Source organism: Thamnophis elegans, chromosome 12, assembly GCF_009769535.1.
Source record: "Thamnophis elegans isolate rThaEle1 chromosome 12, rThaEle1.pri, whole genome shotgun sequence".
Lineage (NCBI taxonomy): Eukaryota > Metazoa > Chordata > Lepidosauria > Squamata > Colubridae > Thamnophis > Thamnophis elegans.
The window spans coordinates 10,206,887-10,226,820 of record NC_045552.1 but is presented as its reverse complement, the minus strand read 5'-3'; the positions used below and the strand labels follow the sequence as shown (position 1 = coordinate 10,226,820).

Here is a 19,934-nt window from a genome sequence, read left to right as displayed (position 1 = left end):
CTTACCAAGGCCCTCCCGTGGTGCCCTCTCTGCAGATATATCTGGGTGTTGTCCACTAGAACCAGTACCATTGATATCTCAGGGGAAAGCCTCTTAGGTGTCTTCTCATTCTTCACTTCAACTCTGAAAGAGGGTAAAATCTTGGACATTGGGCACAGTTCCACCAAGACGTACATAGAGGTGCCTTGGAAGCTGTACGGTTGTCCGTCAAAGGTGGTGTAGTGAAGAAATCCAGAAATTTGACATGTGCCATCTGCCAACGTGTGGCAACCATACACTCCCTTCTGAGTGCCACAGAATTGTTCCAGGCCGCAGAAGGACCCATCAGCTTCAATGGCAGAGATGGCGCCATCACACCGATACTTTTTTTTACAGTTTTCTCCTTCCAGGAAGAAGGTTTCCCCTTTCAAGTAATACCGTCCGTTGTAGGTGCAGCCACACCGTTCCCACGGCACGCAGTCCGTGCCACTCAGCACAAACCCCGCTTCACACTGGCATCCTTCTACGCACGTGTTCTGGAAACAGTTTGGAGGTCCAGTGGGTTGGGCGCAAGAGGCAGGGCAGGGAGAACCGCAAAAGACGTAACGGCTGTTCTCCGGGCAAGTCAACTCTAAATGCAAAAGATTGAATGGTTTGTTTTAATGCCAAAGACAGATTTTGGAATTAATATAATGGGGACAAAGGAGTAGGAAGAGTAATGAAAATTATTTTTGCAAGATCCAATCTGCGTCGGTCGCTGAGACCAGAGGTTTGGTCTTCCGAGCTTTTGAACTTGTGCTGGAGCCCATCTTCAGGGAACTTCTCTCTACTGGAATATGTGCTCTGGGCTATTCGTATTTATGTGGTACCTTCAGTGGTGGGACTCAGCCAGTTCGCACCGATTCGAGAGAACCGGTTGGTAACTTTCTAAGTAGTTCAGAGAACCGATTGTTGGAAGAAATCTCCTTTTTTTTTTCCACTTTACAGGGCTAATCCTGTAAGGAAGGCAGGAAGGAAACATTCTAGTGTTGCTTCTAGCCTAATCTTTATTGACCTGCTTACAGAAACAGCCTCTTGGTTAACCCTTACTACATTGTAACAGCTAAGGCGAAGCACCCATCGACGTGAGTGACCTTGAGTTGTCCTGCCCACCCAGTCACATGACCACCGAGCCCCACCTACCCAGATGGTCATTAGGGCAGAGAACTGGTTGTTAAATTTTGAATCCCACCACTGGGTACCTTCCTGTTGGTTGATTGGTTTGTTTTCAGACTCGAGCACAAATCCAAAAGTTTGGAAGATTAAACAGCTGGTCCTGGTGACTGATTCAACGTCAGCATGCCGAATAATGTGTCCGCCAAAAGCAAAACTCTCAGGCAGGTAGATTCCTCAAAGAACATGTTTATTGGATACATTATATCAGCACAGCTGGTGGAAAACCAACTCTAAAAGTTCCTGTGGTTTTTCCCTAATTAAAAGAGTTTCCCCCTCCTAGATGTCACCAGTCACAGTGTCCAGTGAAAGTAGCTGGCCGGCTACTTGGTCATTCTCTCCCCTTCAATTGCCACCTGTTGAGATGACCTTGGTTCCCATGAGAAAACTTTCCGTTTTGACCGTTACGCAGTCTATCTATTTCCCCCTTCCCTTCCCCCTCTCAAGGTTCGTGACAACTATGAGGCAGCAAAAGATGGCTTCAGCAGGTTCGCTTCAGAGTTGATTCCCAGATTGGATCTTGCAACATTATCCTGGGACACATATATTTGCTTTCATTCATAAAAAGGATTTTCATTTAAAACACACAGTTGTTGTTATGTGATGTTGTTACACACTTCCTTCCAAATATTTTGCTTGTTCATTGTTCCAGTGCAGGTTGACAGGAGTGAAGGTCTGATTCACACACAAACGATATAGTCATCCATCCACTTTCTTTCTTTTTTTTCTTTCTCTCTCTCTCACGCTTTCTTCCTTTTTCTTTAAAAACTATTTTACAGAAAGAGAAGCGAGATTCTCTGACAGTGGAATGCCATGTCTAACAGACACCATATTTCATCTGCAAACCTGCACAAATGTTTCTGTTTATAAAACCAGTCTTTCTATGAATATCACTTACCACACCTGTGATCTTTCCCCATGGCTGAATCTTGATGTGGTTTGCTTGACATCTCTGGGCATACGTAGATAGCACTTCACACAGAATCTTGTGGCTGCCCCGTGTTGTGCATAGGATCTTGACACAATGCTCTGTGTAAGACTGAGCCTCCATTAGGTCATGACAGTCTTGAAATGGCCCATTCGTATCACGAATGAGTCCACAATAATCCAGAGATCGGTATTGGGCCAATTCCGTTTCACTGCAATTTGGTAAAGGCCCGACAGCTGCGCAGTGGAATGGGGAGCCAGAATCTTTCCAGCTGTTGCCAAAGTCTCTGGATCCTGAACCACCAAACCTCTGGGAGTCCTGAAGTCGTTGTGGCAATTCTGGTTGAAATCTCCGCCAAGGCCACAGAGGGACCTCGAGTAAATTTCAGGAACTGAAACTGACACGTGGTGAGACCAATCATAGGAAACAGAGAGGCCCGTATCGGTCTCAATAGTGAGGAAGGCAGTAGTAGAATAGGCATAGAGTTTTCCCATCGCAAGGGTGATGGGCAGATTCATTAGGAGGCCATTCACCTAAGACAAAGCCAGGGGAAAAATATCCTTGTCAAATTCATAGATAGGTTCATTTCATTAATCTATACACCTTCCATCTTCAGTGACAAGATAGATGTATCACTGGATGGAAAATTACCCTTCTTCTTGGGTAAATGCAGTGGTGGGATTCAACCCACTTAACAACCGGTTTGCCAAAAATGTGAACGCATGGGTGGGTTCCGGCCGGAATGCCCGGTACGGGCGTACTGGTGGCAGCTGGGAGAAGCGGCCACTGTACCGGAACAGTTTTTGGTGGGCCCACCCATGTTCCTTACCTGCTTTTAAGACAACCAGGCCATTTGTGCACATGCACGCAGCGTACGGCACCTGAGCGACCTCCACAGAGCATCTGGAATATCGCAGGCAATGGGTCCATGTGCATGTGCACGCATGCACAGCACACATGCCCGAGGTGGATACCCAGCCACATCGAAGCATACTGGTTGCGACAGGATCCAGAACCCACCACTGGTGTGTGCACATGTGCACGCTCACAGCTTCCGCACATGGGCAGTTTTTGCCACGCGGCAACTGTTGACCGAGCAGCCTCCGCTCCATCTTTGCTCTCCAGGGTAGCGGCTGATTCTCTCCGCTGCTGCTCTTCCTGGGCAGAAAGAGTCTCTTGTACAATTTAGGAGCTGTGAGCCACCGCTTTCCTTTAAGTCCCATCCATAAAGCGTGCAGCACAGAGATGCAGCAGCCATGTTGAATAAAAGCAGTATTAGATTTCATAGCTTTGCTATGAAACTCTTTATAAGGCAGTTGTTTAGACCCTACAGTTATCCCTATGGAAACATTTGTCAGCTGTGACCAGGGGGCATTTGCCCAGGTTCGCCTGGTGCACCAGTTGCGCCCCTACCTGAACCGGGAGGCTCTCACAACAGTCACTCGTGCCCTTGTGACCTCCAGACTGGATTACTGCAACGTGCTCTACATGGGGCAGCCCTTGAAGAGTATTCGGCGACTTCAGCTTGTCCAGAATGCAGCCGCGCGAGCGATCGTGGGTGCGCCTCGGTTCACCCACGTAACACCTATATCCGCGAGCTGCACTGGCTACCTGTTGATCTCCGGGTACGCTTCAAGGTGCTAGTCGTCACCTACAAAGCCCTTCATGGTATTGGACCTGGATACTTGAGAGACCGCCTACTGCCAATTACCTCCACTAGACCAATTAGATCCCACAGACTAGGCCTCCCGAATTCCATCAGCCAGCCAGTGTCGACTGGCGACTATCCGGAGGAGAGCCTTCTCTGTGGCTGCCGACCCTCTGGAACGAACTCCCTGTGGAGATTCATACCCTCACCACCCTCCAGGCCTTCCGCAAAGCCCTTAAAACCTGGCTGTTCCGACAGGCCTGGGGCTAAAGACTCGCTGCCCCACTTCGAATGGTATGATTGTTGTGCTTTTAACTATGTATGGTTTTTATGTTTTTGTTATTCTATTTGTATTTGTATTTCCCTCCCTTTTTGAGTTGTGAGCCGCCCTGAGTCCCTTCAGGGAAAAGGGCGGCATACAAATAAAATTAAACCAAACCAAACCAAACCAACTAGTTAGAATTTACAGTACTCTTACCTTTATTAAGCCATGCTGCCCTTTTGCTACAATTATTTTCTCCCCATAGATTTCAAGTTCCAACTGTTTTATCCAGGATACCAAGACAGACTCCTTATGCATATTTAATACTTGAATGTTGAAGCTGGGAAGCTTTCCTGCAGGGCCACAGTATGAAACGAGGGTGTATTTGCAGGCCCCTTGAAAACTAAAAGGAACACCATCAAAAGTGACGTAGTTTGAAGGGCCATATAGTTGCATCAGGCCAAATGTCATTGGGTAACAACCCCGTACATCATCCACAACTTTGCACATTTCCTGAGCTTTGCAGGCTAGTTCCTGACATTCCATCGGGTGAGCAGCTTGCACGCAGATGCATCTTTGGTTACAAGCGTCCCCCAGGATCACTCGTTCTCCCAGCTGGTAATAGCGGCCATTCAGCGTGCAGCCACAGAGTTTCAGAGGTATGCAGACGCCGGCATTCAGGACATAGCCTTCCCTGCAGATGCAGCCCGGGACGCAAGGTTTTTTGCAAAGGGCAGGGGCCTGGAGGTTGGCACATGTGGCAGGACAAGCTGGGCCGCAAAAGTCGTAGTACTTGTTAACTGGACAGGTGATGCCTGAAAAAACAAGATCCAATGGGTTTGGGAGTGCACCAGCCATCAGGCAAAACAATGCGCCCAACATATTTTTGTAACATATATCGGGTAGAATCTCCGGCTAGACTGGAAGGTGGTGTTAAGAGGGGGTTGAGTTTAGAGTCTTTTCGCTGGAGAAAGTGACACAGTGACTTCACCCCAGAATCCCTGAAATCTTATCTGACCGTTCCCAGGGGAATACAGTCAGTCTGGTGAGATTCTTGTAAAACAGGCGACTAACAATAAAGTTTCTGGCTGAGACTAATTCAGAAATAAAGTATATTCAAACTTTTCATATAAAGTTTATGGTTGAGACTAGTTCCAGTTGCTGGAACCGAGTGGTGCAGTGGTTAGGGTGCAGTACCACTTCAGCTGACTGCTAGTTCTGCAGCTCGGCGGTTCAAATCTCACCAGCTCAGGGTTGACTCAGCTTTCCATCCTTCCGAGGTGGGTAAAATGAGGACCCAGATTGTGGGGGCAATATGCTGACTCTGTAAACCGCTTAGAGAGGGCTGAAAGCCCTATGAAGCGGTATATAAGTCTAACTGCTATTGCTATTGCTTTTGCCTGACAATAAAAACTAAGTGGGATAGTACAAACTTGACAATTTGTATGATAGTTTAATATCGTACAGTATATCGAATGATCAGATATGGTCACTTGCTGTCATTCGTGATAACCATCATTTCCAAGGGCAGATGTTATATACAGTGGTCGCACCTTGACTTTCAAATACATCTACAGACATTTTCCTAATGGAAAACCACCCTTCTTATTTTGCTTACTGCATCCTGTTGCCTGTCGCCAGTCCATCACCTTCACCCCAGTAATGGTGCACATTTCATCATAAGCTTCAATGGCCATGCAGAACATGCGATTGCCCAATCCGTACTGACATAAATCATAGACGCAGGATTCATAATACAAGTCTGGGTTATTGAGCCAGTGACATTCGGAGAAAGGCCCTGAGCTGTTAATTAAGATCGCACACATTTGTCTGTACTTGTGTTGATTTGGACAAGGAATAAGGTCTTTGGTGTCGTTCTTACAGCTGAAAAAGATAGACAAAGAAAAGAGTTACAAAGGTATAGGTCAGAGTTCCAAATAATAAATCCATACCAAGCAAAACTCCGAGGCAGGTAGATTCCTCAAAGAAAATGTCTATTGGATACATTATATCAACACAGCTGGTGGAAAACCAACTCTAAAAGTTATCATATTGGCATATATCTGGTGAAAACCGACTCTGAAGCCCCCCATGGTTTTCACCTAATGAAAAGTAAAAGTTTTTCTACTTTCTCAAAATAATCAGTCACATGGTCCCATTACGGTGTAGACTGGCAACCGGGTAGCATCACCCCACCTTCCTCTGACCAGGTGTGAGAATGTCCTTGGTTCCCAAGAGAAAATATTGTTTTGGCTACAGATTCCTCTCAATCTCAATTCCCCCCTGTCTATCCCTCGACTCCAGTGTTGCAACACTTAAAGCAGTTCAAAATGGCTTCAATCAGATCAGCTTCAGGGTTGACAGCATCATTACTCATCACCCAAGAGACTGAGCTGTCGGTAAAGGACTAGCTGATCTATTTGATTAAAACGTTTTAATTACTCTTTTTGAAACACTGTTCTTCTCAAATGCTGTTGTCCTGATATCCCGCAATCTATTGGGACCATCAGAATTTCTGGCTCTTCCGATTCCAGGGCGCTCTAGCTTTTCAGATGGGGAGAGAAAAAGGCTCATCCTACCGTACAGAGCTGGTGTTGGATATCCAAGCATTTCCAAACTGGGCATCACTCAGGGCTTTGTCTCCAGGGTAAAAGTTTATCATCCGAAGCATCACCGTTGAAGTTGCCGCACATGCCACACAGCTGATTCTGATACTCTGGACCCACACGTATGAAGACACTACTTGCCCGTTGAACTGGATTTCCACATTAGCTTTGGTTCTCACGGTCAACATATTCCTCACTCTCAGGATCCGAGCAATGGACCCTACATTGGCCGGTAGTTGGGTTCTTTTGCCATTAACCTTTGATAAAAGAAATACTGTAAAAGTTCCTGCAGTGCTAAGTTAAGACTCAGAATAACTTTATTATCATTTTGAATGTGCAATAATCGGCATACATTAAAATGACATTTGCCTACTATTCAAGAATGGACATTAAAAGTAACAAACCTAGCAGAGATGGCTAAAATATCAGTATATGACCAAATGAGAGCTATAAACTGGAGTGGAGAAGATGAATTGACTATACTCAAAATAAATATGGGACTAAGAAATTCCAGATAGTTTATGACTAAACAATGAATGATATAATCTGTTTAGAGCTAGCCTAGCAAAGAGGAGTTAAAGCTCAAATGAAAGATGATACTAACTTTTTTTTAAAGTTTATCTTAGAATATCTTTGTTAAAGATTTATACCCTGTATTGGTTCTGGAAAGCCTGGAGGGGGGAAGGTTGGGGGGTGGGGTGGGGGGAGGGTAGGGGAAGGGAGGTAAATATTTGTAAAAGTTTTTTTTTTCAAAATTTTCAATTTAAAAAAAATGACATTTTGTTGCATACAGCTCTCAAAGGGTCACCAGCTCCAATAAATACATAAACCATAACAAAGTAAATAAATACAAAATTATGCATGTACCCACATATATTATGTGAAACAGAGAAACAACACAGTCTAGATCGGATGCATACATGTACATGGCGAAAAGAAAGAATCCTGTGAGTTTGCCAGATGGATGGCCTAGGAAATAAAGCTGTTATAGACTCTGGCAGTCCTGCTATAGATACTTAGAAATCTCGTCACAGAGGGGAGCAATAGAAAAAGACCATAAAGTGGGTATATGTGGTCTCTAACAATGCTTATAAGCAGTATCCTGAATAACAGGAAGTGAGCTTCCTATAATCTTCTCGACTGTCCTCACCACTCTCTGTATGGCCTTTCTATCTGAGGCGCTGCTGCCACCCAACCAAATAGAGATGCAGTTTGTTAAAACACTCTCAATCGTGCCTCTCTAAAAAGTGGTCAGGACAGAAGGAAAAAACTTTGTCTTCTCTGAATGACTGGCTATGTTGCTAAACAAGGAGTTGACCCAACCCTGTCAGCAACCAAGCAGAGATGTTCTAGCATGGTGCTTCCCATATTTTCCTTTATTGACCCAAAACTGCTCATCAGAAAGTCCTTTTTACCCAAAGTATGCAAAATCCCTATACCTGGTGTCATTGGGTCATGGGTTTGTGTGTCAAAAACTTTTACCCAATTTTGGATAATTTACCCAATAGGTAATACCTTTGGGAAGCACTGGTTTGGGATTTGGATTTTTTTTAAAGTAAACTCACTTCGTTTGCTTTCCCCAAATTAATATGTGACCCACAATAACAACAAAAGTTGTTTAATCAATGGAACATCTTGCTTCCTGGAATTGTGGGTGCTCCAGGTTTTCTAGAAAGAAATGATTGGACATTTGTACAGGATGACACAAGATCTCCTAGGGCAGGGGTGTCAAACTCAATTTCATTGAAGGCCACATCAGGGTTGCATTTGACCTTGGGGGGGCATGATGGGCATGGCCGTGGTGGGCATGACCAGCTTGACATCACTTGTGTTGGGGGAGCGGTGGTGGCCAAAGCGCTGTGCCAGAAAAAAGTGGCTCCCAACTTCCGTTTTTGACTGTGATAACCTCCTGCAACCCCTGCCAGTGAAAATGGAACTTGGGAGGGCCATGCACGACCCTCCCAAGCTCCATTTTCATTGGCAGAGCCACATGGTCCTTCACTGTTTCCAGAGTGGCCCCGTGGGCCAGATCTAAGCCACCACAGGCCGGATCTGGTCCCCGGGCTTTGAGTTTGATATCCCTGTCCAGGGAGTTGGATTAGAAGACTTCCAAGGTCCCTTTCAGCCCTATGATTCTATGAGTCCATAAGTCAATGAGTCTATCGCTACTCACATGGACAGCTTTGCCTCGCTCAAGGAAAACATGGAAACTTGATTGGTGCATCTGAAACCAGATTTCCACCCGGTAAGCAAAGGAAACTCTGGGATTCTGGAAGTGTCGGTTTTCGATGACAACTCGGAAGGAGAAATCCAGAGTGGAGTTGCAAGTGTGAGAGACCTCATAGTCACAGATACCCTGGAAGTGCACCAGTGCACCATCAAAGGTGAAATAATGAGGATCTCCTGTGATGACGCAGGTGGTCAGGAGACTGTGGCAGCCATACTGCCCCCCCTTCAATGTGCATTGTTGATCCATCTTGCATCTAGCTGGGAAACAGCGAAAATTGCCACGGGGGTCACAATGGCATTTTTTAGCACAACCCGGCAGCCAGATGTGCTCTCCAATCTGCACGGAGAACATAGAGGTCAATATGGAAGATGCAGTGAAAACAGAGCGGGTGTTTTTCAATATTTTTTGTGTTGTGTAAAGATCGGAAAGATACTCCATTCAAACTATTGAGAAAATTAGGCGTCTGACAAGGCTATAAGTCATAATTTTAGCCAAAAGGAATTGTGTTAGAATTCTGTCTTGTAAGATCTACTGGATAATTTCTTCATTAATAATAGCCCAGGGAGTTATTAGTCCTTCCGCAGAAAAAAAGACGTATCTTGCTAATTGATAAATGACACATTTAGATGTGGTCAAATTAGCAAATGGTGAGAACAAAGGCAAGAACATGATTGTTACTGAACAAATGGATCTTTATGGACAAGCTGAAATAAACCTGTATTAGGATGGATTCAAAGTGCTGAATGTTGGGATGAAAAATAACCTTGACCTTTAGCTCAAATTAATTAAATTAATATTTTTATATTTATTTTTTGCACATGATGAATATAACTCATAATACTAAAGAAAAAAAGGAAACAAGAAAAGCAGCATCACAAACATCGTCACGGCTACCTTCCATTCATGTTGCCCCTTTCTAATGTTCATTGAGTCTCCTTTGCTCTATTCAACTTTCCAGATTGTTCTGCAGGGCTTACTGAGAAGATGGCATCTGATTTAGGGCATTTTCTCCTCAACTTCTTCACTCCTAATTTCCCCAAAAATGTTTTCGGCAAGCAAAGTATATGTTCCACCACATTACAAAATGTTGGCTTTGATGAGGAATCCTACTTACTTTATAATAGCGTCCATCATGCGTGCAACCGCACTGTTCCAGCTGGACACACTTGTCGACACTCTGATAGTACCCATCATCACAGACACATCCTTCGGAGCAAGCGGTACCTTGGATATCCTGAAGCCAACTAGCAGAACATTCTTTATCCACAGAGTTCTTGCAGAGCTTGTAGTGACTACGTTCTGAGCACTGAAAATCTAGAGGGGGAAAGAATGGGATAATCTGAGAAGCAGCAATTTCCAGATATCAGTTGGGAGAACCTATGAGTAGAAGTCCAGATCTGTTTTTTTTTTTAAGTAGGGAGAGGGGGGAGAGAAGAGTGAACGTGTGCTAGAAAGAGTAGGAGATACTGGTTTTGGCCATTCCTACAACAGTAAATTAGGCTAAAGAAAGTTGTTATCTGAAGCCTCCAGATTAATAAGATGTACAGGATCCTGAACAGAGGTGGTATTCAGCCGGTTTGGACCGGTTTGGGAGAACCGATCGCTGAAACTTTGAGTAGTTCCAAGAACTGGCAAATACCACCTCTGGTTGGGCCCTCCCACCTGCGTCATTCCCTGTCCTATATTCCCTTGTTTTTTAGCTTAGTTGATTTGCGCATTGCCACACCTGAGCTGAGCTAAAACACAGCTCAGCCCACCAGCGCTGACACCGAGGGTGATTCTTTGAGTGCTGTGCACACACGCAAAGCGCACTCTCATAGAACCAGTGGGAAAAGATTTGGAATCCCACCACTGATCCTGAAATGGTGCTTATTGCTCACAATTCAAGCCAAACAGGCCCAAGCCCACCGCCTGCAATGCAACAACATTTGGAAAGCTACATATGGTCCACCCAAGCTCTAGATGACAACAGTAGGGGACCGTTACCAGAACATGATAAGATGGGTCTTCATGGGAGGTCTGGTGCTAGATTCAGAAAGCACGTTTTTCTAAAAAGTGTATTTATCTCCTGAAGGGGAGCATTATCTATATCTAGTCTTCCTAGATCTCATACAGTAGTACGAAAACAAAATGGCATGTAGGATGAAGGGATGAGATACATACAGCAGAAACTCTCGTTCCTCCAGGCAGAAATGTTTACATTTTGTCGTTGGCAGGCTGCTGCGTAGTTCTGAATGGAGTGGCATACACTGTGTTCCAAGGCAGAGATGCAAAGGTCCAACATGCAGTCACGCATGTAGGGCTCTGGAGTAACCTGGGAATGACAAGAAGCAAAGGGCCCTGGGGATTTTGAATGATCCAGCATTTGTATTTCGCCTGGAGGAGCTGTTCCTTCTCCAAACATTCTGAGTAAGAACCAGGAGGAGAGACATCCTTACAGCTACTCTCGGAATTCCAGCTGGCCGCAAAATGGAAGCCATCCATTGCTAACGAGCCGTTGGGCATCGCAAAGTCATCGTGGGCAACCCGGTTGAAATTCCCACAGAGCCCACAGGTTTGTCCCATGTATTGGGGAGGAAGGACGACGAAGAGGTTTTGCATCAGATCGTAGCTCACAACCAGGTTGAATGTTGTTTTCAGAATGACATACGCTCCATGCTGGAAAATGACGGTCTCTCCTTGATTGAGGTTCACTGGGAGATTGACAGTTGCTCCGTTGACCTGATTTGAAGAAGCAAAGATGAAAGACAGAAAGGCTGGTTAATTTGGAAGTCCCCCCAAGAACAAACATCTATTTTTACTCATCCGAAGAAGCTTTAAAGGTTAAGATGCTTCTCCGCGGGAGAACCTTCCCTTTCTCTCTCCTTTGTTTTTGTGCTGCCCTCTTTCATTCACCAATCCACCCTTTCTTTTGCCCTTCTCCACTTGCACCACACTGTGGTAGAAAACCAGCCTGTCAGCCACTTCTATGTCCTTATGGATTATTTTCCCCTTGATTGTGTATCACTTCCATTAAAAGAAATCAATAGTATAGCTAGCATGCTGACCTAGTAGGAATGGACAAATAATGAGAAGGCCATTCAAATAGGTTTATCAAAAGCATTCCAATGTCATGCTGCAATTGACACCATGTCTGGCCTTGTCCTTTGTCTTCTTCTTTGAAATGTAGTAGGCCAAAGGTATATAAGTTGTGGTCTATCTTTGCTTAGGATTGCTCAACAAACTGCCAATGATTTCTTGGGAGGCTGATGCTCACTGTAAGCGCTTGTAAGCTTAGTAAATCTCAGTTGTTATTTGGTTGTTTCAAGTGAGCAGGTTTTTAAGCAGGTTTTAAGCCAGGTGTGTCAAACTGAAGGCCTGTAGGCCAGATCCAGCCCACGGGGTGCTTAGATCCGGCCAGTGGAGCCTGCCTGGAAATAGCAAAGGACTGGCCCGCAGTGCCTCTGCTAGCAAAAATGGAACTTGGGGGTGTGCACACGTGCGTGCACACACACCACACCACACAAACTGAGCTCTGTTTTTGCTGGCAAAGGGCTGCAGGAGGCCGGCACATATGCAGCCTTCCCGAGCTCCGGTTTTGCTGGCAAAGTGCTAGCCAAACAAACTCAGTGTTTCCCCTTTTGCATTTGAGCATCCAAGAAGGGACAGGAAAGGAGAAAGGGAAAGAGGAAAGACAAAGAAAATAAGGAAAGAGGGGAAGGAAGAAGGAAGGAGAAGGAAGAGAGAACAAAAAAGAAGAAAGGGAAGGAAGGAAGGAAGGAGGGAGGGAGGGAGGAGGGAGGAAGGAAGGAAGGAAGGAAGGAAGGAGAAGGAAGGAAGGAAGGAAGGAAGGAAGGAAGGAAGGAAGGAAGGAGAGTCTCAGGGAAGACCTACCTTAGCACTTGGCCACCACAGGTGCCCCCAACATGAGCCCCATGTCACACCCACCATGGCCATGCCTCCCCAGCCCCACCAGCCCCAGCCCCACCAGCCCGTTGGCCTTCCAAGGTCAAGAGAGAGTCTAAAATTTCAGGTCCTCATGCCGACTACCACAAAAGAAAAAAGAAAACAGTTTTCTTGTGGAACGTGTCATGGTGCCAGCTAGTGTTTTAGGTGGCTTTCTACAACGTTAACTTTATCAACAGGTCAGGTTGCTCAACAGCTTTCAGCTTATGGCGTTTATATCGAACAACCTTATTTGGAGTGTGTGTTTCTCTGAGACCTCAAGCTACAAAGAAAGTTGTTCCTTAGATGTCCTGCTTGTGTGTTTCTTCTGTTGAAAACAAACACTGAACTAAACAGACAAGATTGGGATAACCTCTCAAAAGCAAAAGAGGTCATTGTATTTTTCTATTTTCTCTACATTTTCATTTTCAACTTATTTTCTTATTTCTCTGAATTAGTGGACTAAAGAACTGAAGAAGCTTCTTGGATGAGAAGCAACATGTTTTCAAGGGGGGGAAAAACCAAGAAAATCCAGTTGTCTTTGGAAGAAGCACCTCTGGGACAACCATGACCTGGATGATTTGAGAAACTCCATAGACATATCTAGAAGAGTTCTCTCCAACTTGGTGCCCTCTTGGTGCCCAACATGGTGGCATCAGAGGTGGGTTCCTGTTAGGAATAAATCTAATGGTTGGGTTGGCAATATATAAATCATGTAACCATGCTATACCTGTATCTTTAAATCATACTGTAAAATGTGATTGGTTGCTGTTTTCCTCAATCGGCCATAAGAGGGAGCCAGAATGACTGTTAGCTCTCTGTCTGTTAGATGCTGGGCTGATCTGTTCTGAGTGTTTTGGAAGCTGGCTGTTAGAAAGTGCCGTGAGCTATTGTAAGTTTTGCAACTGCTAGCAAACTTTGAGTACCAGACTGTTTGTATGATACTGGGCTATATTATTTGGATTATCCCTTAACTGAAAGACATTGATGACTGACTGTCTCATCCGTGTATGACTTGGACTGTTTGATGGACTCTGATACCTCTATTTCCACGAAAGTAAAAGCCTACTTAAACTGCAGTGTCTCTGTATGCTGGTTTGTATGTTCTCCAACACAACTCTACAACGCTTCTCTGAACGCACTCGCTCTCCCAATGGGGAGCTTACCTAACAGTTCCTACTAGTTCAGACTAATTTGGCCAAACTGGTAGTGATTTGGCATCCTGGTCTCTGGAACTGGGAGCAACCCAGGCTTGGGTCCCTGACCCAGCTCCCCTACAGGGCCGCCATCTTGATTTTCAGTTCTGCGCATGTGCAGAACAATTTCAGTTGCACAAATGTTTTTTTCTTTTTTAATGTTTTACGCATGCACAGACCTATTTTTGTGCAAATGCGCCCACATCTAGAGTGCGTATCTGGCATGCGCGCGAGTGAAGCAAGCGCACGTGCACAAAATTTTTGTGTGCACCGAACCGGCAGTAACGCTGGGAGCAACCCACCCTGGGTGGTATGTAGGGACTACAAATTGGATCACAGGGATAGGGAGTTCTGGGTGTTTTAGTCCCACAGGTACCTAGCCGGAAAAAGCTGCTCTTGCCCAAGATCTTTACCTTGATGTTTCCCCAGAAATCTCTCTGCAGATGTATCTGGTGGGCCTTCACTTGAACAAACACTTCTGATGTCATGGGCAACAGCTGGTTACTTCGCTTCTCATTCTTCACCTCGACTCTAAAGAAGGGCAAGCCTGCAGTGCTTCCACATAGTTCTGCAAAGACGTATTTGCACGTCCCCTGGAATCCAAACTGTTGCCCATCAAAGGTGGTGTAGTGAAGATACCCTGACACCTGACAAAGACCATCTGAGAGCTTGTGGCACCCATGAGTGCCTTTCCAGGTGCCGCAGAACTCTCCGGGACCGCAGGTGGAGTTGACACATTCCACAGCATGGCTGGTGCTGTTACAACTACAGAAGCTCCTGCAATCCCTCCCGGCCAGAAACTTTCCCCAGCCAGGTAGTATCTCCCATCGTAAGTGCAGCCGCATTGATCTTGGTCCACACACTCCACGCCGCTCCGCACAAACCCAGGGTTGCAGTGGCATCCTTCCACGCAACCAGTCGGACAGTTGGAAGGTGTGGCTAAGGAGGCACAAGAGGACGAGCAAGGAGGTCCACAGAGATCATAAAAGCTGTTAGCAGGACACAACAACTCTGGGGAGGAAGGGAAAAAATGGACACATATCAACATTTGAGAATGCCGAAGTAGAAATCCTGTCTTATTGCTTTACCGAAGGGAAGAGGAAGACAACCTGAGGAGCAATTAAGAAAAATGAAGGGGGTCTGTGGTGAAGAAAAGCTTGAGAACTAGTGAGTTAAGGGATATTTGTAAGTATTGATGAGACAGTCTATGTCAGGGGTGTCAGACTCAATTTCATTGAGGGCTGCATCAGGCGTGTTTGACTTTTGGGGTGGGGGCAGACTGGGCATGCCAGTTCAATGTCATTCGTGTCGGGGGCTCCTGTGGCAGCCCAAGTGCTCTGCCAGCAAAAATGGGCTCCTGAGCTCCGTTTTCAGCTGCGACGGCCTCCTGCAACCCTCTGCTGGTAAAAACGGAGCTTGAGTGTGCTGCACACGACCCTCCCGCGCTCCATTTTCACTGGCAGAGGCTGGTCCTTTGCTGTTTCCAGGACATCCCCACAGGCCAGATCTAAGCACCACACAGGCCGGATCTGGCCTCCGGGTCATGAGTTTGATACCCTTGTGCCTCTATGGGCATAAGTAATTTGTATTTAACTGATGCTCTGGGTTTATCTGTGGTTGCAGCTATTGAAAGGTGCAGTCCCACATTTCTGGAAGGTGACCAGGTAAGTAAGGCTGTTCTATAACAATAGCAATAGCAATAGCAGTTAGACTTATATACCGCTTCATAGGGCTTTCAGCCCTCTCTAAGCGGTTTACAGAGTCAGCATATCGCTCGCACAGTCTGGATCCTCATTTCACCCACCTCGGAAGGATGGCAGGCTGAGTCAACCTTGAGCTGGTGAGATTAGAACCGCTGAACTGCAGATAACAGTCAGCTGAAGTGGCCTGCAGTACTGCACCCTAACCACTGCACCACCTTATGCATGAGTATGCATATATTACTGTCCAATGTGAAACTTTGGGCAGCTATGTGCCCCCCTTCATTTCTACTTGTCATTAGAATAATGGGGGGGGGAGGTGTTGCTTCCAAATAGGTTAGATGGAGAAATGAAACTTCTACGATTCTGCTGGAGACCATGAGAGCCTGAAACACTTTCAAGGACATCGTAACAGGTGTAGAGTTGAAGCCAGCGGTTCCCATAACAAAGAAAACTTGTTTTAATGGACTACATGATAGGCTGGGGGGTTCGGCTGGGAAAATTATTGTTTAATTCTAGGAGCTGGTATTTGAGGAAGCTCAGAGTTAGTTTTGCCTCGACATTACTATGCGGTGTATTCAACAAACAGTAAGATTTTGTGGGATGGAATGATCCTACTTAAGGAAGGAAATGGAGAATGGAGAACTACAAAGGCTAAATGTGAATGCCGATACAGAAGACGGTATAACTATTTTATATTGTTATGTTTGTCTTGTTTTTTTTTCTTTTGTGGGTGCTTAAGGTAAAAATGTTTAATAAAAACTATTTTAAAAAAGGAATGATCCTATCTAGAGTTTTATTTGGATTCTCGAGGGTGGTGGGATTCAAATAATTTACCAACCAGTTCTCTGCCCTAATGACCAGCTGGGTAGGTGGGGCTCGGTGGTCATGTGTTCATGTGGGCGTGGCCAAGTCAATGTCACTCAGGTTGATGGGCACTTTGCCTTAGTTGTTACAATGGTAATAAGGGTGAACCGGAGAGGCAGTTTCTGTAAGCAGGGCAATAAAGATTAGGCTAGAAACAACACCAGAATGTTTCCTTCCTGCCTTCCTTACAGGATTAGCCTTGTAAAGTGGGAAAAAACAAAAGATTTCATCCAACAACCGGTTCTCCGAACTGCTTAGAAAGTTACCAACCGGTTCTCCCGAATAGGTGCAAACTGCTGAATCCACCACTGATTCTCGAGCTAGACGTTGACAATTACTGTGACACCAGGGTTGTAAATCTGCACCAGCTTACCACACCCAGTCTTCTCCCTCCAGGGCTGAAGGGCAATTCCACGGCTTTGGCACTGCTGAGCATATGCTCCCAGGGTTTTGCATAGGCTGCTGCCAGAGGTGACACACATGTCCTTCACACAGTTCTCAAAGTGGATTCGAGCAGTAGCAGGGTCACCGCATAGCTGAAATGGCCCACTTGGATCACGGATGATCCCACAAGAATGCAAAGGCCAGTACTGAGATTCATCACAGGAGGGTGGAAGCCCAACAACTGTGCAGTGGAAAGGGGAATTCGGTTCTCTCCAGCTGTTGCTGAAAGCGGTAGGGCTGAAAAGAAGTCCGCCATTGGGGTTTTGGAAGTCGTCCTTCTGATTCCCGTTGAAGTTCCCGCTCAGACCACAAAGCAACCCAGAATAGCTCTTGGGGACAGACATCGATACGGAGTAGGACCAGTCGTAAGAGACAGAGAGACCAAAATTGGTCTGAACGTGCACGGAAAAGCCATGGTAGTAAACAGAGAGCTTTTCTGCTGGAAGAACAAATGGCAGGTTGACCAGAAGACCATTCACCTGAGGTGGAAAGGAGAAGAGAAATCAAGGCAGCATTGTTTATCATTCACAATAAACCGCAATACCTTTTCCACTGAGGGCACAGTGATTAGAATTCGACAACATTTTGGTGTGGCACCAATTATAGAGAAGATGGGAGAAGTCCAACTTCACTGATATGGATATGTCCAGAGAGCAGGACCTTCCACCATGGCCAAGACTGCCTGCCAACTAGAAGTCAACGGCTAGTGACCTTGCGGGCATCCAAAACAGAGATGGCAAGACACCATCAACAAAGATATGGAAGCTGTGGACTCTGTGCCCTGGACCATGCAAAGTGGTGTTCAATGATCTGAAAAGCAGACCCTTCACCTGCAGGAATACACTAGGAAAAAAGAAGAAGAATTAAAAGGAGGGGGAGGGGGGGAGGAGAAAGAAGAAGAAGAGGAGGAGGAGGAGGAGGAGGAAGAGGAAGAGGAAGAGGAAGAGGAAGAAGAAGAAGAAGAAGAAGAAGAAGAAGAAGAAGAAGAGAAGAAGAAGAAAAGAAAGAAGAAGAAGAAAGAAAGAAGAGAAGAAGAAGAATGATTAGAATGCAACAATGGCAGGCTGCTAACTCTGCCCACAGCCTGGAGTTCGATCCTGATGGGGTTGACTCAGTCTTCCATCCTTCTGAGATCGATAAAATGAGGAGACAGATTGTTGGGAGCCATATGCAAATAATGCTGACATTGTAAACTGCCAGAAAGGGCTATAAAGCATTATAGAGCCATATATAAATCTACGTGCTATTGCTATTGTCAATATGGCACTCTTTGAAATGGATTGGCTTGAGACTTTCATAATCACCAGAAGTAATTGCAATTATAGTTGGAATGGCTAAATATCGCCAAACAGATGATGAGTGAATATATATATGTATTTCATGGCTTTAGATTAAATTTAAATGCAGGGTTTCGTCCTGACCCTACGAACTTCAAGCATGTGGCCTCTATATGACGCAAGATTGGTGATTTTTTTTTTTTCTGTTCCAGCTTCTATAGCTATTCTTGGATTTGGTCAAAGCTATTTCAGGAATGAACATTTTTATACCTTCAATAAATATTTACTGATGTGGCTTCCCTTTTTGAAAACGGTCTGCAGTTTTGTCAAGGAGACTTGGTGGTACATTTGCGGTGAAACCACAAAGAGTGAGAAGAAGATATTGAATAATAACCACAGCAAAACACAAAAACAAAACTCAGCCAAGGAATTGTGTTCTGCAGGCACAGGCCAAAAACAACAGGCACTTTTGCTGTTTATGCTGAACACATTTTCAATTACGGGGAGTAGCTAAGTGAGTAGTGGTTAAACAAGGACCTTACCTGTATTTTGTCATACTGATCCGCCATCATAACAATCTGCTGCCCGTAGACCTCGACCTCCACCTGGTAGATCCAGGATGCTGCCAACGAGGTCCGATGTTCATTCTGCACTTTGACAGTAAAACTCGGTAACTTGTTCAAAGGGCCACAGTACCTGCTCAATGTGTACGTGCATGTCCCTTCATAATCAAATGCCACTCCGTCAAAGGTGATATAATGGGGATCTCCAAACACCCAGGAATTGCCAACTTCCTCAGCGTGGCATCCCAAGACGCCATCCACCACTCTACAGGTTTCCTGAGCCCTGCACGCATGCTCTTGGCATTCCATAGGGTGAGAAGGCTGCCTACAGAAGCATTTCTTGCTGCAGGAATCTGTCAGGATCTCCTCACTGCTCACTTCATAATACTGGTTGTTTAGTGTGCAGCCACAATGGCTCAGAGGCACGCATGCACCTCCACTGAGAATGTAGCCTTTGTCACAAGAGCAGCCCTCTCGGCAAGGCTTAGAGCAGAAAAGCGGGAGCGGTGGAATCCAGACAGCTGGCAGGGCAAGCTGTGGAGCAGACTTCATAATGGCTGTTCTCTGGACAAGTGACCTCTGAGAGAGAAAGGATGCACGAAAGAGGAGACAAGTCAAGTACATGTTATTGCATCAAACCAGATCCCAATACCTGAACTATGCCTTGCTGTTCATTCAGTCACATGTTCCATCAGGTGGGCTGATGGGGCTTCGCAGGGGTTCAGGAGAACTTCTAGCTAAGATTCTGGGCAGTTCGGAGAACCCCCAAATCCCATTCTGGCTGGCCCTTCTCACCCCGCCCCTCCCAGGAGTCCCTACACAGCCCGTTTTGGATGCAAGTAAGTGCAGAGCATGCATGGAGGCTCGGGGAGGCTATCGGAAGTTCGAGAAGGTGAGAAACGGGCTCGTTTCTAGCCTCCAGAGAGCCTCCAGTGCCTGCGGAGGCCATTTTTGCCTTTCCGGAGACTCGAGGAAAGCCTCCAGAGCCCGAGGAGGGCAAAAATACCCCCCTCATGTGGTACAGGAGGCCGACTAGACCATGACCACCATGGCCAAGCCCACCCAGCAACCGGGCAGAGAACCCCTTGCTAAAATTTT

At 45.7% G+C, this 19,934-nt stretch overlaps 1 protein-coding gene across 1 annotated transcript; it reads right to left on the bottom strand.

The window, feature by feature from the left end:
• Positions 1-11: 11 nt before the first annotated feature.
• Positions 12-17,454, bottom strand: LOC116515441 (IgGFc-binding protein-like). The gene is made up of 10 exons (XM_032227484.1): positions 16,926-17,454; positions 14,399-14,996; positions 11,029-11,586; positions 9,980-10,179; positions 8,809-9,201; positions 6,609-6,892; positions 5,648-5,913; positions 4,246-4,844; positions 2,090-2,652; positions 12-610 (listed from the first exon to the last, which is right to left on the bottom strand). The coding sequence occupies exons 3-9, from the start codon at positions 11,267-11,269 to the stop codon at positions 2,242-2,244; spliced, it is 2,394 nt and encodes a 797-aa protein (XP_032083375.1). The 5' UTR covers positions 11,270-11,586; positions 14,399-14,996; positions 16,926-17,454; the 3' UTR covers positions 12-610; positions 2,090-2,241.
• Between the last annotated feature and the right edge of the window lie 2,480 nt (positions 17,455-19,934).